The 25001-nt window shown below is 41.2% G+C and overlaps 3 protein-coding genes across 5 annotated transcripts in view; 1 reads left to right on the top strand and 2 right to left on the bottom strand.

The window, feature by feature from the left end:
• The window catches only part of LOC117251295 (NT-3 growth factor receptor-like), a 666479-nt gene that overhangs the window by 325316 nt on the left and 316162 nt on the right, over positions 1-25001 (top strand). The gene's annotated exons all lie outside the window — the stretch shown is intronic.
• Positions 2268-14817, bottom strand: LOC144463558 (uncharacterized). 2 transcript variants are annotated; one of them, XM_078168299.1, is made up of 11 exons: positions 14677-14817; positions 12970-13041; positions 12456-12574; positions 9393-9494; positions 8892-9034; positions 8622-8706; positions 7418-7577; positions 5411-5586; positions 4961-5114; positions 4609-4736; positions 2268-3761 (listed from the first exon to the last, which is right to left on the bottom strand). In XM_078168299.1, exons 2-11 carry the CDS (start codon positions 13034-13036, stop codon positions 3579-3581), a joined length of 1317 nt encoding a protein of 438 aa, XP_078024425.1. In that variant the 5' UTR covers positions 13037-13041; positions 14677-14817; the 3' UTR covers positions 2268-3578. The 2 variants fall into 2 exon arrangements, with proteins under 2 accessions (XP_078024425.1, XP_078024424.1); XM_078168298.1 differs by having other exon boundaries at positions 2269-3761; positions 5411-5604.
• Positions 15404-23019, bottom strand: LOC144463559 (uncharacterized). Its single transcript, XM_078168300.1, has 7 exons — positions 22976-23019; positions 22316-22359; positions 18899-18963; positions 18699-18770; positions 16135-17158; positions 15645-15800; positions 15404-15526 (listed from the first exon to the last, which is right to left on the bottom strand). The coding sequence occupies exons 5-7, from the start codon at positions 17146-17148 to the stop codon at positions 15404-15406; spliced, it is 1293 nt and encodes a 430-aa protein (XP_078024426.1). The 5' UTR covers positions 17149-17158; positions 18699-18770; positions 18899-18963; positions 22316-22359; positions 22976-23019.

The raw sequence follows: 25001 nt of genomic DNA, 5'->3' as shown, positions 1-25001 counted from the left end.
CCTTGACATAGAGAAAAGCTTTTAATAACTTTTGATCAGCATGGTCTCAGGGGCTGAGGCTGCCGAGCAACCAGGGGCTGCGGGGAGACCCAGAGCAGGCATGGATTGGTGGTGTAAATGTGGGGCTTACTGGCTACTTTATTAGGTACACTTGTGCAATCTAATACAATCCAATACAACAGCTCTGCCACACATTGTACGTTTACAAAGCTTTTACTTTTTCAGCTTTTGTCAGAAAGGTGATTATTCTACTTTATTGTTGAGGTCGTAGTGGGTGGTGTTGGTTTACTGGACTGCAGTATATTTAAAAGTGTTCCTAATATTTTGTCCTCCTCAATTAGACAATCTTAGGAGGCCACCTCAGTACACCACCACCATTCACTATGACCTCAATAATAAACAAAGTAGAGTCATCACTTTCTAGACGATGTCAACAATAACCAAAAATTTATTAGCTTCAGGGAAAAAATCATGGTATAGTCATTCTACTGGATTGCATTAGATTACACAGGTGTACACAAAGTGGCCAGTGACTATGTTACATACATACAGTATTTCCTCAAATAGTAGCCGGGACCACTATTAACAAAAAAATAGTTTGGGACCAGGCTACAAATAGGGGCAGGCTACTATTTGAAGGAGGCTTTCAATTAATTTAAAAAAAAAAAAATCACAGCCAAATTTGAAAATACAAATACTGTATTTTTTTAATTTTAACAGCAGAAATATTTATGTCAACCTGTCTTTACAGTAAAAATGAATATTTTCTATATAGTATTACAAAGAAAGTACTGTATTATTTATAGTAACAACATTTACATTAACAGTAAAAATAGTTTTTGGTGTTTTTGTAAATCACCAATATTTACTATTGACTACACCACAGTGTACTAGTTGTCCTGCCTTGAAACAGTGAATCATCTCATCCTCTGTCCCATCTGCAGCCACTGTGATGCCACACACCTTACAAGACAACATGCCACAAATTAATTTTAAAAGTAGGCTACATTTGTAATAATGACTTTTTATCTTACAATTTTGATTAGGAATAGCAATTTCTTTTTTTCCATTACTGGCGAAAATGGGCTTCCATAGATAAAGATGGTTACACATCCTAAGCAGGCATCATATGGGGGCTGTTTCCATTTGCCACACAATAAATAGAACATAAGTCTTTAAGCTGGTTAATATTTTCTCCATCAGCTATCATTCTAAACAAGACTGTTGTCATACATATAACATGAATCTACCTACACATTATTTACACATTTAACAATGTCAAACACAACACAGAAGACCCAAAGCAACCACACTGACTACATGTCCCAGAAAGCCCAGCGCTCTGGGAGCATGCGCGAAGCAGTCTCGAGATGGCAGCGCGGACATGTGAAGACACGGCCTGTGTTTACATACTGCACTAGCCTTGGACTAATGCGTTCATTGCATGAACGTCTTGAAAACGAACCCTGTTTTTCGTTTGGGGGTTCCCGGTCTCGACCGATTCACGTCTCCATAAACGTTCAAAACAAACATGTAATGTACTAACCGCATAGTCACATATTTCACATTTACTACCAATGTGCAATACACCTCCCAACCGCTAAAGTGGCGCTGTGGCGCAGTAGAAAGCCGGTGCACTTATTTAATGCAGGACGAAGAAGGGGTGAAGAAAATTTCAAGACATCCCGAGATAAAATGCATGTTTATTGAACAATAACGGATATACAAACACACGGCAACCCCCGTACACCTGCACGTGCACGAAACACAACACAATGCTCTACAACAGACCATGGAGTCAAACATTAGTCCACATTAGCTCAGTGAGTGTTCAACCACCAGCATGTCTCGGCTAACATCGACCACCGAGAAAGCTCCCGGGAGTTAGCCGAGTGCTAACTGAGTGAGATGCGCTATACACACATTAGAGGCTGAACGCTTATAATGCTAGTAAACCAAATTATAATTTGTGGTTTACTAGCATTATAAGTAGCAATAAATCCAAATGCAACGTTAATGTGACCCAGCATTGGATTGGTTTTTACACTTGCTGGGTCATTTTTATTAGATGTTGATCCATTTGGAATGAATGATCCATTTGACCCAATAGTGAACTAATTTTTACACATTTGTTGGGTCATTGTAATTCTTGGTTTTTGCCTTTATTAACCCAAATGCCTGGTTAATTTGACCCAGCAGTGGATTTATTTTTACACCTTTGATGGATAAAAAACAAAATGCTGGCTAGGGGAAAAATAAATTGTTGTATGCTTGTGTGACAAAGGTACAAACACATGCACAAACTATGTAAACTGGTCAACATTGTCTGAAAGTAAAGCACCACTTCTTATGGCAGCACCATCAATAAACAGAGAGGCAAATGTTAAAATCTTTCAGAGATTTTATTAAAATGATTTAAAACTACAAAATCTCATAAACATCAACAAACCTCAAACCAGCTCCCCACCAGTGTCAGCTCTTTAAAATCTGTCTGCAACACTTAAAATATGCTCCTCCTTTGCTAATAAGAGTTCCTCAGGAATGAGTCTGGCAGATATCAATGCTAACACTTCCTGGTTCGTCTGGGCAAATTGCCTATAGGAATTTTGAATGGGATTTCTAGTATTAAGCTTCAAATAAGGTGGTTGTGTTTCACACAAACATTCAAGTGCAAACGTGATGTCAGCACGATCATGCACACACATGAGGAGTGCAAACAGGGGAACTTCCAGGGGAAGTCCCAATAGCACTTGTTGCTCGGAAACGGTCAACCAGAGGCAACTCGCACGAAATATCAAGTGTTTAGGGGGTCCAATACAGTATGTATTTATGTGACTGTGTAGTTCAGTAGTAGGTAGCTTAGCATTAACTTTTAACTTCTAGGGCTAGATTTTATATTTGTGAACTCAGAGAATTAGTATAATCATGCTGAAGTCTCATTTGCACCTGAATAAGCCTGTGTTGACTATAGAAAATATTTAAAGTAAATTTCCAAAAACCCATTTGAACTTCCCTCCTAGATTTCCCCAGAAGAACCCAGATTAGACGTCAGGACTACAGAAACACGGTGCATTCTTGTGCTACCTGACTCATTGGAGATAATGTGATGCCGACCTGTAACATGTTTTAGCTTTGGCATTATGTGCACTAAAAATGGAACAATCAATAAAGGTACAGTTAAAGTGGCTGGGACTGCAGTGCAAAGCAACTTTGGTAGGCAAACTGTGTAGTTATCTAGAAGAATATACATCAAGGGATTCATTTAGCTGGCACTGCAGCTGGGTAAAAATTGATCACTTCAAAAAATAGAAAGAATAGAAAAGTAATCAGTAACACCAGCTGAACCAAAGCAAGTGAGGTTATACCGTTACAGCCCTAACACACACACACACACACACACACACATGCACGCATGCACGCATGCACACACACACGCAAACACACTACACAGGCTGCTCAGAGGGTGCTGCTACAACAGACTGGGAGCACAAACTGCTTTGGAGAAAGCGTACTGATGGGGATTCGGGGCCAGGGATATTATAAATTGCAGACTGTAAAAATTGCCAGACAGGGGAGCATCATTTAGGGTACACTATATCAAAAACAAAAAAGGACTTAAAACAAATGTCGACTGTCCCCAGTAGTGTTGTGTTTAGCAGTGTCGCGCCTTGCATGACAGTGAATGCCTGGGATCCGATGACGGCGACGAAAGGCTCAGACCGGGCTTGAGCTCTGAGGTACTCTGGGATGTTGGTTCCAGCCTGTCAAGTAGAAAAAGTAACAGAACAATAATAAATATTTAAATGATAATGCACGCAGAGACTATTCTCTTACACAGATGCCAAAGTCATCACGCTATGGCTGCCTAGGTGCCTGCAGACATTCAACTACTGCTGGCTCAAAGCAGGAACAATCTGATTGGTTCCAATATTGTTTCAATCAGTGCACTTGCCATCTTTCTTGACCACTGGCTGTGTTAGCTCTGGTTCACACCTTCCCTTGTGGAACTGCATTGTTGTGTGTTTGAATTGTGTTCAAAGCCCATTGCATAACATGGTGTGCATATCATTAACGGTGGGGATGCCGAGAATGAATGGAGAACATCTCCAGGCTCTCTTTCGGGAGTCTGGTACTGACACGTGTCACTCTGGTAGTTACAAGCACATACCCCATTCACTTCAATGTATTTCCAAACGCGAAAATAACGGCTGTCGAAAATAATCGGTGCCTATGCCTGATGAGTTTATAATTCCAGTAATGTAGTATGCCTGTTATTTTTACTATTTTAGTGTTTCATTTTAGCTCGAAATATAATGTTGGAGTCAATGGCAACTTGCGCTTTTACCCAGCCCATTATGTCACACTTGAAAACATGGCACCCATGTGAATAAGGCGAATAGGCAAACCTAAAAATGTGCAGATCATACAATCTACACCACTGACAGAGACTAAGCTGTGAACGTGCATTCAAATTGAAAGTGAAATCAGGCGGGGTGAAGAATATCAAATGCTTATGATGACACAACAAAGTCACAACTGTGCATTTGAGCTTGTCAAATAACACAATTCATATTGCAATTTTCAGACTGAATTCTGGTCTACACTTACCAGTTGTGTGTCGATAAAAGCTTTTCGGGCCTCATCTACACTTGGGCGCACTGTCTTCTTTGCCACCTTGAACACATGTCCTGGCAGCAGCAGCGGCAGCACTCGTAGTGCCATGTCACCTCTCTCATCTGAAATGCACAAGATTATGATGTAGACCACAGAGGAGTTTTTTACATCTCCAATCAGATTGTTTTGATGATAAGATGACAAATCTATCTTTTATTGCTCTAACTAGTTGTAGATCTATACAGCTACCTCTAGAGGCCTGTTGGTCTAATTATTAATAAATCAGGAGCTCCAGGCAACTCACATATTTGTGAATTGGGTCTGGTGAGGCTAAGCTGATATGTACCTGCAGTCGCATCTTCCTTCAGTTGTGCTAGGAGGCTCTGTGCATTTCTCTCTTTCTTAGCTAACTGCAGGACCTTGGTGCTGAACATCTGTACCCAGCTGGTAGTCAGCTTCTCACTTTTCTCTGGATAGAGAATTGCGAAATCTTGTGCTATCTGCAGTACAGGGACAAAATAGAAATGTGAGGGATTCATTAATCTTGACATCATCAACTAATTTCTTTAAATTGAGGCCAGCTACTGTCTAAATTCCCTTTTGCTGCTGTCTTTCTGGTTGTAAATTGAAAATAGACTGCACTTGCACCAAACAGAACCCAAGGCACTTTACAATGACCTCTCATTCACCCATACATATACACACACACATTCACACCAACAGGGATCGTTCCTATGCAAGATTCAGCCAGGAGAGCCAGGAATCGAACCATCAATCCTTCGATCATTAAACATACCATTCCTGGAGTATCCAAAAATCGTGGGTATTCAGCCAGGATCTCAGGGAGACTTTTGGAGCCGTCACTACGAATCCACTGGGCCCGGTGGATGGCGGTGTCTACCATGTAGTCTCTGACTTGTTCCTGTGGCCAGATATTGTTTTTCAGCCACTCCTTCATCTCCATTGCCCGGTCTTGAGAAATGTCAGATTCTGTCAAGAGAGGTACAGTACAGGCCAAAAGTTTGGCCACACCTTCTCATTCAATGCGTTTTCTTTATTTTCATGACTATTTACGTTGTAGATTCTCACTGAAGGCATCAAAACTATGAATGAACACATGTGTAGTTATGTACTTAACAAAAAAAGGTGAAATAACTCAAAACATGTTTTATATTCTAGTTTCTTCAAAATAGCCACCCTTTGCTCTGATTACTGCTTTGCACACTCTTGGCATTCTCTCCATGAGCTTCAAGAGGTAGTCACCTGAAATGGTTTCCACTTCACAGGTGTGCCTTATCAGGGTTAATTAGTGGAATTTCTTGCTTTATCAATGGGGTTGGGACCATCAGTTGTGTTGTGCAGAAGTCAGGTTAATACACAGCCGACAGCCCTATTGGACAACTGTTAAAATTCATATTATGGCAAGAACCAATCAGCTAACTAAAGAAAAACGAGTGGCCATCATTACTTTAAGAAATGAAGGTCAGTCAGTCCGGAAAACTGCAAAAACTTTAAATGTGTCCCCAAGTGGAGTCGCAAAAACCATCAAGCGCTACAACGAAACTGGCACACATGAGGACCGACCCAGGAAAGGAAGACCAAGAGTCACCTCTGCTTCTGAGGATAAGTTCATCCGAGTCACCAGCCTCAGAAATCGCAAGTTAACAGCAGCTCAGATCAGAGACCAGATGAATGCCACACAGAGTTCTAGCAGCAGACCCATCTCTAGAACAACTGTTAAGAGGAAACTGCGCAAATCAGGCCTTCATGGTCAAATAGCTGCTAGGAAACCACTGCTAAGGAGAGGCAACAAGCAGAAGAGATTTGTTTGGGCCAAGAAACACAAGGAATGGACATTAGACCAGTGGAAATCTGTGTTTTGGTCTGATGAGTCCAAATTTGAGATCTTTGGTTCTAACCGCCGTGTCTTTGTGAGACGCAGAAAAGGTGAATGGATGGATTCCACATGCCTGGTTCCCACTGTGAAGCATGGAGGAGGAGGTGTGATGGTGTGGGGGTGTTTTGCTGGTGACACTGTTGGGGATTTATTCAAAATTGAAGGCACACTGAACCAGCATGGCTACCACAGCATCCTGCAGCGACATGCCATCCCATCCGGTTTGCGTTTAGTTGGACGATCATTTATTTTTCAACAGGACAATGACCCCAAACACACCTCCAGGCTGTGTAAGGGCTATTTGACCAAGAAGGAGAGTGATGGAGTGCTGCGGCAGATGACCTGGCCTCCACAGTCACCGGACCTGAACCCAGTCGAGATGGTTTGGGGTGAGCTGGACCGCAGAGTGAAGGCAAAGGGGCTAACAAGTGCTAAACACCTCTGGGAACTCCTTCAAGACTGTTGGAAAACCATTTCAGGTGACTACCTCTCGAAGCTCATGGAGAGAATGCCAAGAGTGTGCAAAGCAGTAATCAGAGCAAAGGGTGGCTATTTTGAAGAAACTAGAATATAAAACATGTTTTCAGTTATTTCACCTTTTTTTGTTAAGTACATAACTCCACGTGTTCACTCATAGTTTTGATGCCTTCAGTGAGAATCTACAATGTAAATAGTCATGAAAATAAAGGAAACGCATTGAATGAGAAGGTGTGGCCAAACTTTTGGCCTGTACTGTACAATCAATAGAAGTTCACCATACAGCAGGTTTTAAGTGGCCAAGTCGAGTCTTAACAATAATTCTCAGAGAGCCTCCAACTGCAGACTCGGAAGGGCTTCAGACAGAAAACAAAGTCTAAATTAAAATCCCCCGAGTCGACTGATGACTCACAAATAGACAGAACTCACCAGGTAGAATGGGACTCCTGCTAGATCTGGCGTCTACCGCAACTGCTGTACGAGGGTAGGGGCTCTGCCTGCCAGGGATGCGTTTCCGCCGATTCCTGAGGCATTCCTCAAGGAAGCCAACAGCAGGACGATGGTTATGGCCTGGGCAGAACCAAGCCTCCTTTAAAACAAAACAAAACAAAAACTTGGACATTTGAGATCAGGGAATTTCCACTCAGGGATACTCTCACTGCTACTGTCGCTTATAGGGGTTAGTTAGGCCTGCCGGAAAAAATCTTTTCTTAGACACATCGCAGTTCTTAACTAGAAGATTCTGAATCGATGCAGTTATGTCAGATAATCATTTTTTCTATTTTAAAAAATAAAGTAGACTGTGTTAATTACCGGTAATTGACAAAAGTGACTTGCCCTTGCTTGCTAGGGCCTTGAGTTATCTCAGAATAAACACAAATACCAGCACAGGATAAGCTCAATTATTTTCTCAACAGGCTTTTAAGCTGTTACAGCCTTCTTAACTGATTGAGATACAAAATAAGCATGTGTGGGTAGGCTAATATAGAAAATTTAAAATGTATTGCATCGAGGTGCATCGAGATGCATCATAGAATCGAATCGGATCGAAACTTAAAGGGCGGATATCCCTATATGAATATGACAGTCCATTAATTGTTGAGCATTTGTGGAGCTGAAATCCGTTGGAATTTTTAAAATAGGTGCTTCCAAGCCTGAGAAATCAAATGAAAAGTATTATAGAGTCTATTTTTTCAGGGGTGGGAGAGGGGCAGGGTTTGTGATTAATCCACCTCGATTACATCACATTTGAATTATTTTTTTTTTAGTCAGAAGTCTATTTAGGTGAAAGTAGGTACCTTGCTAGCCATCCCCTGCATGGTGGTGTTACTATGAGATGCCTAGTATGAACTGAAATGTAGTTTCTAAACAAAGGAATGCTTGGAATTTGGATGTGAGTGTGATATCACATGCCCCTTTTTTCTTAGGACCTTCTATTAATTTCTCAGGCTTGGAAGCACCAATTTTAAAAATTCCAACGGATTTCAACTCCATAAACGCTCAACATTTAATGGACTGTCATATTCATATAGGGATAACCGTCTTTAAACAATGCTGAATCTTAATCGAATCGAATCGTGAGGATAGTAAAGATGCACACCCCTAGGGTTAGTACAAGAAAAAACAAACTCACATAGCCTTGTTCCCTCTCATCTTTAAGGCATGGGAACTGTTCACTGATGGAGGCTCCCAGCTGAGCCTTGGTAGTAGATGATGGACTGAAATAATAGATAGAGAAGACAAAATTAATGAAATTTAAACTGCGCAGGCAAGTTGGGGGGAGATGGGCCCCGGTCCGCTGTAAATGAAAATGGGAAAATGGGCGGGCCTTGAAGTCGGAAAGGTTGAGAACCCCTGAACTAGAGTGTTGTGTGCTGCTAATAATTTATTACTCTGGACTTACTATTCTCCAAACCTTTCGATCAGGTGGGACACGCAAATCCTTGTCATCGCCCTTCTCTGTTTCACATTGATGGCATTCTCTGTGTCCATACTCGCCAGGATTCCCTTTCCTTCCAGGGTCTTGTTCAGCACTTCCCTTATATTCTGAAAAAGGGACACAAGAGTTAACTTAACCATCTTGTGAGAGTTTAATATCTTCCCCATATTCCCTGCCCAGTGGCCAGTAAAGCCTTCGATACATGGGCAACTTTTCATGGCAATATTGCCGGCAATCTTGAGGCGGGTAAGCGGAAAAAAATGAAAATATTGTGCTTTTGATGGTAAAAGTATGAGTTTTGACACTTTTTTTTAAAATTATCCTTAGGAGATGCGATAACAATGTGCCAAAGCTCATGCTTTTACCATCAAAAGCAATACTTTCATTTTTTCCGCTTACCTGCCTCAAGATTCCCGGCAATATTGCCATGAAAAGTTGCCCATGTATCGAAGCCTTATAACTTACAAAAGCTGACACATGTGTACTGGACACAGTAGTCTCAGAGTCCAGCCTTGGTGGGGACAGTGCCAGTGCTGCTGGTACTTCTTTTGCTATCCCATTATCCTGCTAAGGGTAGAAAAGAGTTGTTAGTTACGATTCCAGTTAGTTACTGGATTTTGTAAAAGTGCATGTCTTCATAACCAGAAAAAAAATTCTTGTGTTACCTTTAAACCTCGCAGTATGAGCATATTCTAAAACCTTGGTACTAGAGATGCCACAGATACATCGGCCGGTATCGGCCGATATTAAGTTAATTAATATAGAAAAACTATTTAATTAACAGTGACAGGTCTGGGTCATATAGCTCCCTCCCAGACTGCCCTGTGGAGTGAGCATACGAGGCTATGAGTGAGCAGCTAGGTGCCAATGTATCCTCAATCCACTTCAAAAATTGAATATCAAACAGGCAAAAAAACTGAAAGCCGTCAGTCGTGAGAGGAGTCAAAATAGCATCAAAGAGATCATTCCAGGAGGCAGTCAAAAAGTGACTGTAATCATTCTAGGAGTTGGTTTTACAGCGGCCTATAGCGCAGGGCTATGTACAAACTGTCATCGTCTTCTTTATATGACCGAACAACATGGAGAGGATGGTGGTCAAGAAGGTGGTTGATGTCAACACACTGAGTAACAGAGTCAGGAATGACATTGTAGGCAAAACAATGTCTGGTGAAACCAATAGTTTGCAACTTCTGAACAGCTAGTTTGATAGTTGAATTTACAACAATAATGGTCTGAATAGTTGCAAACTGAGGTTCACCTTCTGGCATGTAGCAATGAAACACAGTCATACCAGGATGGTATGTGGTACCCTTAAACGTGATCCAGTTTGGGACAAAAACTTCAGAGATGGGTGGGATGCCCTCAAGCCCATTCTGGATGCTTCTATATCCCTGTATGCCTGCAGCAATAGAGGTATGCCCAGGACCAACTTGCATATTCTGATCAAAAACTGAGCCAGAGAGAAAGTTGTAGCACAGTAGCATTTGATGTCAGAAGGCCATTGTTTTACAAATGTTATGGAAGTTGCAGGTTACATGGCTAAGACGTTTGAAAAAGCCATGTTTGGCCTCAAACCGCATTGACCAAAAATGTACAACAGGCCCCAATGCTCTGATGGCTCCTGGATAATGAACCATGAAGTGATGTTTTGGCTTTAGATGTAGTGCTGGATAGAGCTGTAAGAAAAGACTATGATGCTCATGGATCAGATGAGCCAAATAGATTGTAGCTCCCACAGTAAGGGATGGTGAGAAGACCAACTCCATTATTGAGAGCAACAAGAGTAGTAGCTCCCAGTGGGAGTGGCCTTCTGGAACCAAATCACAGAGCATTAAAGGGAGATACCTTAACAGACACCACAACTGTGAGGCACTCTGCCTAAAGGCACGGTTTGGTTGCTGAAGCTCTTCTTTAGTGATCTTTGAGGGTGCATTGTGGGAATCTACAAAGCCATAGTCGAAGCTGGTGAGGCGATCATTTAGTATGTCTACTGTTATTAACTTTTCATCAACTAGAGACTGTAGGACAAGCTTAGCCTCATACCACCCCCCCCACCCCCTTGAGAATATCATGCATGACATCAGGTGTAACATTTTCAACAACATGAAAACTCGGCAGCTCATTCAAGACACTCTCTCTTTTTAGACCAGTCTCATAAGAGTTCCCATGCTCTAAGTCATGCCTGTAGTTTTCAGTAGTACGCAAGAGTGATGCATCTTCTTCTGTCTGTTCCCACAAGGCATCTTTGTGGATGTGGCACCATCTACATACACTGTTTGCTGAGAAGCTCTCATTATAGCCTAGTATAGCATTGAGACCAAGGTTGTCGCCCACCACCTGTGCCACCCCAAATCTCACCATCCCCTTGAACACTCTAGTTTGTACTTCAATACCATTAAGCTCAATGTCCTTCAATTCAGCAACAAGTGGTTTAAGAATTGAATCTATTCCATACGTTTTGGCATCGTCAGATTTATAGACTGCCGCCAGGAATACAGAGTTTAAGCTTGATAGAACTTCTGGGGCTAGCGACCTGATACTGAAGTATATGAACCCGAGTTTATGAGTCCCTGTCTTGGACCCTAGTGGATTGACAGTTTCACAGTCATCCTGGTACAGCACAACTGGAAATGTCAGGTCATTTGTAAACACAGCTTTACTGTTGTAAAGCTCTCCATCCCTCAAGTCTTCCAACGCATCACCTACCCCTCTCTGTCTCCATTATAACATTTTTTCCATTGTGTCTGCACTTTCCAATACCTGTTTCAGTAAAGGGGACTCTTTGGGACTCTTTGAAAAGTGTCCCTAACAGGAATCTGCAGCACTGTACCAGTTAGTGGGTCCCTTCTCTGGGTAAATGACATGCCAGGAAGAGGCTCCTCTACTGGCTTGATAAGGCACCCTGACTCTAAGAAATACTTCATTTGTTTGTGCTCAGTTTCTAAACCCTGAAATGGATGACAGGCAGCCACAAACTCCTGATCCAACTCCTCTACCTCTGGGGTTTGGCTGTGGCCTATGCTCTGAAAGAGCGACATAGTTTTTCTCCGCATGTTACCCACAATATTGCCAACCAGGCATGTGGTCTGCTGCATAACATAGTTTATTGAGGTCTGGGATGGTTTTGATTTTAATTTAGCTAGGAAGTGTGCCACTCTGTCTGTGAGATTTTCCTCCTCCAAATCATCCCAGTCATCCAACCCGTGTCTCTCTAGTTGGGTCTCTTGCTCTGTCTGAAGTTGTATGTCTTGTGTCACAGGTTGTGTGTCTTGTGTCTCGGGTTGTGTGTCTTGTGTCTCTTGTGTTTCTAGCTTTGCACTTTCAATGCTGTTAGGATGTTGCTGCAGGAGGTGTCTTTGGTATGATGTTACATAGTTAAAAGTCCTGCAGCAGCCATCCTGACAACACTGCCAGTGTGTACAGGTACTATTAACATTGTGAACCACTCTCAGGTGCCTAAGAAGGACTTTAATGTCCCTGCTAACGTCTTTTTTACAGCAAAAGCAAACGTATCCCATTTTTACTTACAGTTCTGAACAGATTTTTATATGATTCTATAAACCGGACTCTGAGTCCGATTCGGGTGATTAGTTTAGCAATGACAGATGAATCCAGGACCTTAAAAGCAGCTTCATCAATCAGCTCTTCTGAAAAATAAAAATGGAGGTGACAAGGGGGTAGCGTTAGTAAGGACTGATGACAACATGAGGGACAGGGGGACCAGTAACATTTTCATTACTGATGTAATAAACATTACTAAAAGTACGAAATAAACAACGGCTGAATCTCAAATCGAGCCCTAACCCCTAAAGACTTGATCCCTATCCCTTACTATAGTCCAAAAATAAATAAGACATACACCAGAAATGTCTCATATAATTTATTGGTCCTAATACCCCCCTGAATCATAAAGTCTAAAAGTCCTAAGCCATAGATGAAGTGAAACATGTTTATTTTTTGATATCAGAGGCCAAACTACGCTCTGGAATGGGGTAGAATACTGGAAAATTTGATTTAATATATATTAAATTATTATTCTTACCTTCGAAACGCTGAATGAGGGACTCTAGCTGCCACTCACGTAGCCTGTCTTTCACAAAGTCATCCATTGAATCTGTGGTTATATTAAAGAGAGAATGCACAGTTAAAAGTAGTGATGAGGCCAGGAAGAAAGTGATATTACACTGTAAAAAGTGTTACTTTGGATCAAAGTAAAAAAATTGCGTCAACTTGTTACACCTATTTTTTTTAGATTTTCTCAAATCAAATCAGTTTGAACAAAACAAATGTGTAATGTAATGTCAAATAAAAAAAATAATTAAAACCAGTGAAAGTTTTCAAATATAATGAACTCATAATTTCAACTTGTTACAGCAAGTTAGTTTAGTTTTTCTCAAATTAAAAAAATTAGTTTGAACAAAGGAAATAATGTAGTAATGTTAATTCAAAAAATTAATTAAAACCAATGAAAGTTTTCAAATACAATGAAATCATAATTTCTACTTGCAATTTTCTTTTTTACGCTTTGCATTAACTTATATTTTCACCCTGACTTGAGCCAAAATCTTACAGAACTACAAAGTAATATGCTGTATGAATACAATGTATTTTTTCACTTTCACAAAAACTAATGAAATTGTGTCAACTTGTCACAAGTAATTGAATTACTTTCCTCCAAGTTGGATGAAATTATGGAAAGACACACAGTTCAATTTTTACATTTCTTTTATTAAATTTCTCACATCACGGTATTCAAACCTTTTCAAATGGTTTTGAGGTGAGCTAGGCTATTCTTTAGATACAAAATAAAAACTCTATAAAAATAAAATGTAAATATAAAATTAAATACTTTTTCAAAAGCCCAACAAACAGCTCCAGCTTTTCAAAAGCACAGCTCAAAATGGTTTTGAGGTGAGGTAGGCTATTCTTTAGATAAAAATAAATAAGACTTATGTATAAAAATAAAATGTAAATATAAAATTAAATACTCTTTCAAAAGCCCAACAAACAGCTCCAACAAAAGGTTCCTCATCCCTCAGAACAGATGTGAGAATTGGTGGCAGTAAGGCTGGATTCACATTGAGTCCGGCACTCCATTAATTTAATGGTGGTAGTGCATTTAGGCTGCATGCATTTAGCACACACGCACACAACAACCTGCTCACAGACTCACAGACATGCATGCACACACACACGCACACACACACCTACTCGCACACGCACACACACACACACCTACTCGCACACGCACACAACTACCTACAGACACAAACAACCACCAACCGCCATATAAAATGCATCAGCATCTAACAAGGCAAAAGTCTAGTCTCCTTTATAAAACTAGTGCCATTTAAATCCCAAGAAACACATGGTCCATTTTAAAACCAAGAAACATGGCCACAATGATTTCACACAAAATCTGAACCTGGCAAACCTGAATAACAATGTTTTCTCTTGCAACAGCAACAAGTAATCATCTGTGATGATTACCAAGGCTCATAACTAACAATGTGACAGTTTTAGCTAGTTCACATATTTTCCCACAAGAGAAGCTCGATACTCACTCCTGCAGCTTAGCACAGAGGTTCTGAACCCTTCTTGACATTTGCCTACTTTCAATATCCATGACGATTTTTTGAAAGGTCTCAAAGGTATATTTGAGTTCAACTGGATAGCTCAATTTGAGTGCATAAATCAGGCGAAATAGTATGGCACAAGCCGATGCAATTGAGGACAAGTTGTTTAGTACCTCCACACCATCGATGAAAAGGCCAATGTCCTCTGGAGGGGAGAGAGCGTCACCATCCCGGAGTACAAAGATGGCCATGGTGGTATGTTCGAGTTCTGTTTCGGCATCTTCCTTTTGGACAACCTGAAATCAGACAATTAGTTTAGTTTATTGTCCCCGGGGAGGGGGGAGGGGGGGATTATTCATTCAATAAATTCAATAATGATTAAGATTATTGACACTCAGACAATAAATCATGCAAGTAGTATATAATATATAACCTCCAGTAACCTCCATAATATATAAGTGCACTCCTGTGATCACATTTTAATTTTAAATATCAAAGAGAGCTAGAGAAAGAGAGAGGGAGAAATGGGGACAGTTGGATGACAAATATTAAGAAGAATATATCAATGTGCAAGTTCTGTTTCTAATGGCTAACATTATATTTTGCTGGTTTATTTTTCCTCAAACACAGACACACTGAAGTGGACAGTGGAGGCACATCAGCACGATATATGGAGGGGCATGAGAACTTTTTGGAATGTTGGTTAATTGCTGATTCATTTGTTACATGTTTTGGCAATATTGTTTGTTTGTAAACTGGCATACCAATAAAGCACACTGAATTGAGAGAAAGACAGCAAGGAGAGGGAAAGACCCTTGGTGCTATTCTCCTGGATAGTTATTGATTAGTCTGATCAAACGCCCAGGGCCAACAGTTCATTTAACAGAAAACAACCTGATCTCAGTGCATTGCCATGATTTGCTGACTTATCTGGTACTCTTTGATCAGGTGGCTCACATCTTCACCCAGGTACATCACAAGGGACTTCAGGAGGCACTCTCTTCTGATGTTCAAGTCCATACTCTGTAGCAACAAAGACACATATCAAAAGATAATAAATGTATCAGCTTTCAACTCACCGACAGAACTGAACTGAACTGATAAAAGAGGAAATCAAATGGAATACATATGCATTTCATACCTGATCCAAAGGTTTAAGGACGTCCCTGGTTTTCTCACCGACAGCTCCACCTTTTCTCCTAATGACCTGAAGAAGCTGACTGCTCTGTTTATCCAAACTGGCCAAGAATCGTGCTTGTAGAGGTACCGTTGTGATCCGTAGGAATTCAGCATTGATCTGAAATATACAAATTAGACAACACATTTCATGTTAAGGCATATGATTGACAAAGAACAAAAAGATCAGGAAAATATAGTGTTGTTTGCCTGACTGGACTCTGAAATGGATGGAGTGCTGAGAGATGATAGATTCTAGATTCTGTCAGATTCTCGCACAGGAATACAGAAGCTCTGTAAGAGTGACCAGTGAGCCTATTCCAGTGTCTAATGTCTATTGTCTGTAAATGCTGAAATTTCTTTTTTTCAGGGACATAGTTTCACAGCAAAACAAGAGTACAACACACTCACAAAAATATAGTATTAAAGGATTATGACAGTGATTTAACTCATACCTCTTCTTCTTGAAACATCGCTGGCCATCGCTCCTGGAGTTCGTCCACCCTGGGCTGTTTTTCCACAATTTCTTGTCTACGAAGGGCAAATGTCTTGGCCATTTTTTCTCGGATAATCCTCCCGTTGTTCTGTTTCTTCACCTCCTTCAAAAGTACCTGCCGCTCCATCTCAAGATTGTCTGCTGTCACGCCAGCCGGATAGGACGGCACATGGTTGGCCTCACCACGTTTAGGTCGCTTGACATTTTTTGCTGGATGGGCGTCATCTGCAGCTTTGGTCTTTAGAGCATTGACAGCAACCTTGGGGCATCCAAGTCCCTTCAGTTGGGTATGGAGGATTCCCATCCTGGTTTTAAGTCTCTGTGTCCAGCCATAGCAGCCATTCCAAGATCCTGGCTCTGCCAAGCAGGGGTGCTTCTTGATCAGTGCCTCTGAAACCTCACAGAAGTCTGAGCTTTTCGGGTAAGCTTTGTACTTGTAGATCTCATCAGACACCTTTTCCAGAATGTCTGACTTCATCCTAGGACTGACTTTCAACCTTGTTCCATTTGCCTTGAAAGCAGCATTTCCTCTCTCTAACTGGACTTCAGTGTCATATGAAAAGCTTGGAATGGGAAACTCTTTGGGCCACTGCTTGGTCCTTGAAGAAGGACTAGAAGAGGTTGTGGAGAGGATCACCGTGTCATCAGTTTCACCAGAAGTGGAAAAGGCGTCATCACTACTGAGGCTGACATGAACAGCTGTCTGTGCAGGAGCTGTGTCTTCATCAGGCAAAGGGATTACTTTGATGATGCCAAGATCCTGAAGTTCTCCAGTAGATGTTAAATTTACAAATGTATCACCAAAGTCTTTGTCCTGGTACTGGATCCTGAAGTTCCCACTCAATCCACAAGCTCTCCTCACATCATCAACAAGCTCCTCCGCAGACTCTGGAATCCCATTTGGCAGCAAAAATTTTCTTTTGTTGTCTTGACTCAGAAAAACCAACAGCTTTGCAGACTTCTTTCCAGCCATGCTCAAGAGTCTGAGAGAGTAAGAGAGAGAGAAAGAGAGAGAATAAGATTAGTTCAAGTCAGACTGGCTTTGAGTATTAACAGTATACACATACTAGGCAATTTCTGAAGAAACTGCAATATATGTCTGCTCCTCTGTGCATCTGCCACCACCATGCTGTCTTCATGCTCACGGTGGTGTGTTGATGATGGTGATGATGTTTGTGTGTGTGTGTGTCTTTGTGGATGTATTTGTGTGTGCTGTGTGTTGTATGCTGTGTGTATATGTGTGTTGTATGTCTGTGTACAGTCTTTCTTAGTGTGTATTTCTGTGTTGGTGGGGCTGTTTGTCTGTGTTTGTGAGTCTATGTGCTTTTTTACATGGATGAGTGTGTGTGTGGATGCACGCGCTCCCGCGCGTGTGTAATTGTCTGTGTGTGTGTGTGTCTTTGTGGATGTGTTTTTGTGTGCTTGTGTGTCTGTGTACATCTATTTGTATGTGTGTTGTGTGTCTGTGTGTATTTGTGAGTCTATGTGCTTCTTTACATGGATGAGTGTGTGTGTGTGTGTGTGTGTGTGAGCACGTGCTCCGCGTGCGTCTGGTTCTCTGTGTATCTGAATGGGAGTTAACCTGAAAAATGCCTCTCGAACTGCTGCTGACCACACCTCAGCCGTACATCCTATCACCGCAGTCAATATGTCGTGAGAGATGAAAGTCTGAGGACAGTGATGTGTTTTTTTTTTTCATGGAGCCAACACTGTGGTCAGGGTCACGATTTAAACACAAGGACCGCTTTTGAAAATCCTGTTTTCATTTTGTATGGGTCCCTATGGAGAAATTTCGAGGTGACTGTCAGCAGTTGGTGAGTGTCAAAGCCACTGTGTTAGTGTCTTGGCTTAGATTTCGTAGTGTGAGCGTGTGAACAAGCATGCCTACATTTGTGGCAAGTTTCATGTGTGTGCGGTGAAATTTGTGGCCGCTGGTACAGTTTTTCCAGAGATTTTTGATGGATTTTTTTCTCCTCCTCTCACTCTAGCGATGACATCACCTGCTCTAGCCACGAAAATCCCGTGCAATACACACTCATTATAAATTTTGAAACTGGCCAAAAACTTCATGAAACTTAAACTGTGATTGTCCGAAAACCATAGCAGCTGTCAAAATGCTGATCAGACCCAAAAATGTTGAGGGTTGTGTGACCCGTTTAAACTTTGAATGACCTTTCTAGGTGAGAGTATAGCGAAGTTACGTGGCTTCGAAGTCCGGTGAGTTTTGTGACTTTTGAGACCTCGCGGGTGGGATTTCCCATCATAAGCAATGTCGTTTTTTTACGATTTATTTCGGCATGGTAACGCGAATCGCTTAGAAAAGTCATAGCACACCATTCCCAGACGAGGCGCACGTTTTGATATATGATTCATTGGGGTTTTCTCGAAGCTGCGGGACTAGTTACGCGCTGAAATTTGGCGGAAGATGAAGATTACAAAATAAAGTCTGTCCTGGGAGATAGTAATATACGCCTTCTCTGCTGTGCAGAGCAGGCATATAATTATTATATACTGTATATCTACCTTTAGAAAGGGGCTGACAAAATAAAAGGTTGCAGAGGGAGGATGCTGACTTCTTGAGCTTGGAGTGAAATTCTGGAGAAGAGAGAGAGAGAAGGAGGGAGAGAGAGAGAGGGAACAGGGAAGGAGAGAGAATAAGATTACTTCAAGTCAGACTGGCTTTCTGTAGTAGCAGTATATACAGTATATATATTTATATCTACCTTCAGAAGGCTGACAAAAGGTCGCAGATTGAAGTTGCTGTCTTCTTGGAGCTACGAGTGAAATTCTGGAGGAGAGAGAGAGAGAAAGAGAATAAGATATTTCAAGACATAAAAAGCCTATTTTAGATCATTCATGCAGTAATGCCAGAAATAAAATTAATTGCAGAGTTCAGGGTAATTTCCACTGTATAATCTAACGCACATTTTAAATCATAAAACATTGGTCATAACGTAACCTTAAACGTGGATATATCTTTTTGGAACCACCAGGCGCCTCCCCCAAATCATGTAGTCAGCCAGTGGGTATGGGTCTGTAAGACTGTGGTGTTCAAGAAGTTGGATTCCCCTATAGCAGATGTGGTCAGGATATAGGCTCTGTAATGTTCAGTGTACCACGCATCAAGCCGTCTGACAACAAAAAGTGGCTTCTCTTGGAGAATGATCATCTGAATGATCTCACAAAACTCTGGCAGACCTGCAAGCTGCCCATGTGAAATGATCATGCCATTCCTATAGTTAAAGGCTTCATAAGTCACATCTTCTGCCATGCACAAAAGATCGAGGTTTGGGTGCTTCTGCCTCACAGCATGTGATATTTCCTCATTCAGAACATCGATGGGAATGGAGGAAACATTTCTAACTTCCAGAGTTGGTGTGGGGAAGCTGTACAGGTGCAGCTGATGGGCCATATGAAATTGATGCCTCTGTGACAATGATAGGAGCACATTTTTGAAGCAGTTTGTGTGACACACAACCCTTTTAAAGAAGCTGTGTTTTGCCTCAAAACGCATCGTCCATAGTGCAACCAGGGGACCAAACTGCTCAATGAGCTGTGGATAATGCTCCAAATAGTGGTGTTTGGGCAGAATTCTTTGGTCAGGGAAAACCTCTTTCAATCTCAGCCTGTGTTCAGATATTTTACTATCCAAATAAGCTATAGATTCTTTGGTGTGAAAAGGTGTGACTACAAGGTCTACAATGTCTTTTAAATCAGTAAGGACTTGCCAGGCAGGTTCATTAGCAGGCACCTTGTCTCCAATCAAAAGAGGTAAAAATCTCAATAGGCCCCAGTTTTCATGTGCATTCCCCCCGATCCTTCTCTTTGTTGAATATGCAAGAGATACAGGATGGGGACGATTTTTTTTGTCATTCCACTTAAAAGGAAAAGTTTGTATTGCTTCATTCAAGTTGTCCAATGTAAAATATTTTTTACTTACAAAGACAGCCAAACACAATGCTATCTCAACAGGGACAATTCCCTCAAAGAGATTGTGCGCTATGTCAGGGGGGAAACCTGCAGTCACATTAAAGTATGATAGTCTCTGTGATAACACACAAACCCCTTTCACACCAAAATGGGGCACTTCTTCTTCTCTAACAGCCTCAAGATGAGCAGCATGAATTCCCTTGGTTCTCAGACAAAATGCTCCTGATCTAACTTCTTTAGTCTGAAATTCTTCACTCTCTGCTGTGCAGAATCTACACACATATGTCCCTGAGAAATTCTCCACGAATCCTGCAATGCTATGTGCACCAAGGTTATCAGCAACGATACACTGAACAGTGCCCTTTATCGTCTTTCCCAGCTTAGAGATAAAAACTCCATGTTGCTCCAGAGGTTCCAGCACTTTTTCATATCCATACTGCTTAACATCATCGCTATTGATCAAAGCAGCTAAATTTATGGCAGACAGGGATGAGTGGGACCCTGGAGGTAAATTACCTAAAATCCAATAAACACCTAAGATCTTATGTATTTAGCTGGACGTGCCAAGGGGGTTACAAATCTCAAATTCGTCCACATATAATATCAGTGAAATAGCAGTCTCATTAGAGAGCAATACATTCTGCTGAAAGTTGAGTGAATCAAAGAAGCATGTATATTTCAGTCCATCACCCCCTCTATGATGAGATTTCAAATTAATAGCTTGATCTAGTATTGGCTGGCAACTAAGAATCTGCTGCAATGACTTGAGTATTGGAACATACTGGAATGACCTTCTATTCTTTCGGTCAAGCACATACTCCAAGGGTTCTACAACACTGAAATGATTTTTGTAGTATGCCTTTCGTTTCCAAGATGTAGAGAGAGGACCTTTATCTCCAACTGCAGTTTGAATGGGATTTGACTTACACAGCACAGAGGCCAACTCCTGTACAACTGCTATGTCAACTTGGTAGTTACGTTCCTGCAGTAGCTGGATTATAGTGTCATAGGTGACAGGGACTGAAACTACACTTATCAAATAGTGCAGCTCCTGCAAAAGGTCATCAATAGCCACACTAGGGACCAGGAAAACATGCTCTACTTTCAATAACACTGAAGCAATTTTGCGCTCTATAGCATTGGACAAATCTTCAGTACCGTGTGTATCAAAGACAGAACTAGTTACTTCATCCTCTGAAACATCCTGAATCAGTGAATCATTTGCATTACTGTCTTCAGAGGAATGGTGGATTGGCTGTACCCTCGCAGCAATTTCAGGTTTTAAATCACTTACAGAGGATGACCTGTGATTTCTGTACCTATGAGTCCTGAATGATCCATAAACATTTGTTTTGTACGAGCAACTTTGAAAAATACAGTTTACAGTCTCGTGATTTTTCAGATGCTGTCCTAAGTGCTGCAAGTAGTCTTCAAGAGTTGAAATTTGCTTGTATTCACACAAAAGGCATCTCAAAGTTGTCTGCTGATCTTTTTGTGGGTTCAGTCGAGGGTGGCTTCTTGACAAATGGCTCTTAAGGGCATTCCAGGTAGTAAAAGAACAAGGGCAGGTTGAATATGTGCAAGGGTAAGCACGGTGGCGTCCTAAATGTCTATGCTGACTACTGGAAAGGGGGAGGGGGAGTGGGTTGGTACATAAAAAAGACCCAAATTACATTTGCATTGTTGGTATAAGGTGATACTGAAAACTCAATTTATAAATATTTATTACAAAATATCATCATCTTTCTGTAGAGTCCTCATGATTATATAGTAATATTTGGAAACAATTTTATCTTTGATGGTAGGCGAATCCTCGTGATTACCACTTGAACTGACAAAATGAGTTATGAAACATTTTAAGGACTATTTGAAATTTTGATTTTTCTTTTACATCACACAGGATATTACCATGTGGTATGTTTATTTAACATGTGACTTAATGCATACATTAACCATATTGTGTGATATACAAAAATTCCTTTTGATTTTTTTAAATTGTTTTCAACCATATCACCCTGCCCATGAATTCCACTACCACACAAATTTGCTTTGACAGCTCGAATTCCCCTTTGGATTCAGTCGCATAAAATAAAACTCCCTATCACAGGTGATGAACAAGATTAATACTTATCTTATAATAATCATGAACATAACCTTACATCTGATACTCAACTGCATAGTTCAAATGGCATTCAAATATGACCACTTACCGATTAAAAGTTGCTGCTTTTGATTATGTGCAATCATTTCAGGCCTAGAAGAAAGGGAGACATTTGATAATGAGAACAAAGTAACACACATACACATACAAACAAGACTACAGTGTTTTCCATTGAAACACATGCAAACACTCTGTGTGTCTTTCCTCCACTTCCAGCCCGCCGTTTAATGTAACAGCAAACACCGTTATGGTCTCGTTAATCACAAATCGGGCAGCTTCGGAAATCGGGCAGCTTCGGAAATCGGGCAGTGACACCCGCAAAGAAAAAGAAACACAGTCCGAGCAAAGCACCGGAGCCGCGGACGGACACCTGGCCGTCACCGACAACCAAAGCCCCGACTGGTAACAAGTATGAGGGCCGCCGTGGTGAGCTAGCTCGATGCTAACTTCGGCTAGCGGTAGCGGTTAGCATCCGCTGCTAACGCCCGCTTCCCAGCTCACCACAACGGCCCTCCTGCCCGTTAGAGCATAAAACTGGAGGCTCCCGTTGTCGGTGACGGCCGGGCACCGGCCCACGGCCCCAGTGCCCCACCCGGACTGCACCCCACTTCCTCCGTGGTCCTGACAAACTGCTACACTTTACGTTCGTTTGTGTAACAGCGATGTAGAAAAATATATACATATTCAACGGTCCTGTTATATTTCTTACCGATTTCTTTCTCTTTTCTTCCGTGGCGTTTTCATGTGAGAAAGGAAGATGGCGGAAAATCCAAACTTGAACTCGCCAGTTTGGTGACATCACTACGCACATCACATGCATACGTGTCATCACGTGACATGCAACGTTTGCACTTGAATGGAAAATTACTGTTTGATTCAAAGTCAGTCAATAACTTTGAACCAATGAGGCCTTGATTTACATTTAATGAAAGTGATACAATACATTAAACCAAAGAAAAGACAGAAACATAGTTATATTGGGTCATTTCAAATAGAAATCCCTCCTTCCATGAATGGTAGCCCATGTTCACTTTTTTCAGTGTACTACAAAATAATAATGTGGTTATCAAATCAAATCAAATCAAATCAACTTTATTTATATGGCACTTTTCATACAACAGTAACACAAAGTGCCTCACAGAGGTTAAAAACAACAAAGATCCAAACAGAAAACAAAAAGAAAAGAGAAAACCCAATCCTCCCACCCAACAAAAAGCTATTTAGCTCGTAAAATTGAGTTAGTAGCTAGGTAAGAATGATATAAAACAGAGACATAAAATGCATCAAAACTAAAACCTACAGGCTAACTAAAATAACAAAAGATAAAGGTTAAATGAGATAAGAAAGTAAAAAGAGGAAGGGTAAGAATATAAAAAAATAAATAAATAGATAATAGATGGATAAATCGGTTATAAGAGTAATTTAAAATAGATAAGTAAAGAGATCAGTTAAAAGTCTGATTAAAAAGATGAGTCTTGAGCCTAAAAACATCAACAGTCTCTGCAGCTCTGATGTTCTCCGGCAGGCTGTTCCACAATCGGGGGCCATAATAATTAAATGCTGCCTCCCCGTGTGTTTTAGTCCTAACTTGTGGTATGGTTAAAAGGCTGGTGCCGGAGGACCTCAGGGTCCGCGAGGGTTGATATGGTAAAAGCAGGTCAGATAAATAAGAAGGCCCAAGACCGTTAAGACATTTAAAAACTATTAAAAGAACCTTAAAATCGATCCTGAAGCGCACAGGGAGCCAATGCAGCAATTTTAAAACTGGTGTAATGTGCTCCCGCCCTCTGGTCCTCGTCAGCACTCGTGCAGCTGAATTCTGTAATAACTGTAGATTTGAGATACTCTTTTTGGGAAGACCAGAGAGCAGGGCATTACAATAATCTAACCTACAGGAGATAAAAGCATGCATCAGCACCTCCGTGCTGGCCTGAGAGAGAAACGGGCGGACTCTGGCTATATTCTTAAGGTGGTAGAAACCTGCCTTTGTTATGTTTTTAATATGTGGAATAAAACAGAGCTCAGAGTCAAAAATCACACCCAGATTTTTTACAGATTGTGTTGGTTTAAAATCCTGTAGTTTTGGTAAAAGTTTTTCTCTCTGGCCTTCAGGACCAATGACTAAAACCTCTGTTTTGTCCTGGTTGAGCTGCAGGAAATTCGCTGCCATCCATAACTTTATATCTAAAATGCAGTTAAAAAGGGCATCAGTTGGCCCTGTGTCATCAGGAGACATGGCGATGTACAGTTGAGTATCATCAGCATAACTATGAAAGCTGATGCCGTGCCTCCTGATAACATCCCCCAGAGGACACATGTAGAGATTAAAAAGAGTTGGACCTAAAATTGACCCCTGGGGGACCCCAAACTTTATCTCATGGGTTCCTGAGGAACATGTATCCATACTTACAAAGAAGTGTCGATCAGTAAGGTAAGAGACGAACCAGTTAAAAACAGTACCAGAGATACAAATACAAATACAAAGCCAATCATAGGCTACACTAAACAAGAATATGAAACTTCATAAGAAATGAAGTTTAGTAGATGTTTAATATACACAATACTTACTGTGTTAATGTCAAGGAGAGCTGCAGCAGGTTATCAGAAGCAGCTGCAGACCTAGGGAGAGGGGAAGGGTATGGAGGAGAAAGGGGAGGGGGGGGGGGTATAGAGGAGATGGAGAAAATAGGCGGGTGTTTGTGAGGAGGAGAAACAGAGGGAAAGTGAAAGAAACA

The sequence above is a fragment of the Epinephelus lanceolatus genome, chromosome 5 (assembly GCF_041903045.1).
Source record: "Epinephelus lanceolatus isolate andai-2023 chromosome 5, ASM4190304v1, whole genome shotgun sequence".
In the NCBI taxonomy this organism is placed as follows: Eukaryota; Metazoa; Chordata; class Actinopteri; order Perciformes; family Serranidae; genus Epinephelus; species Epinephelus lanceolatus.
This window is presented reverse-complemented; position numbering and strand designations above follow the sequence as displayed.

What these genes read in the sequence shown, in the direction of transcription:
- LOC144463558 (XM_078168298.1), bottom strand. Translation starts at nt 13,036, where the DNA reads ATGGATGACTTTGTGAAAGACAGGCTACGTGAGTGGCAGCTAGAGTCC. An exon ending in CAGGAGTCCCATTCTACCTG is followed by an intron (nt 5,605 to 7,417) that starts GTGAGTTCTGTC and finishes CTCTCTTGACAG; the next exon opens with AATCTGACATTTCTCAAGAC. An exon ending in CTTTTATCGACACACAACTG is followed by an intron (nt 3,762 to 4,608) that starts GTAAGTGTAGAC and finishes TCTACTTGACAG; the next exon opens with GCTGGAACCAACATCCCAGA.
- LOC144463559 (XM_078168300.1), bottom strand. Translation starts at nt 17,148, where the DNA reads ATGGCTGGAAAGAAGTCTGCAAAGCTGTTGGTTTTTCTGAGTCAAGAC. An exon ending in CGATGTTTCAAGAAGAAGAG is followed by an intron (nt 15,801 to 16,134) that starts GTATGAGTTAAA and finishes TGTATATTTCAG; the next exon opens with ATCAATGCTGAATTCCTACG. An exon ending in TCCTTAAACCTTTGGATCAG is followed by an intron (nt 15,527 to 15,644) that starts GTATGAAATGCA and finishes TTGTTGCTACAG; the next exon opens with AGTATGGACTTGAACATCAG.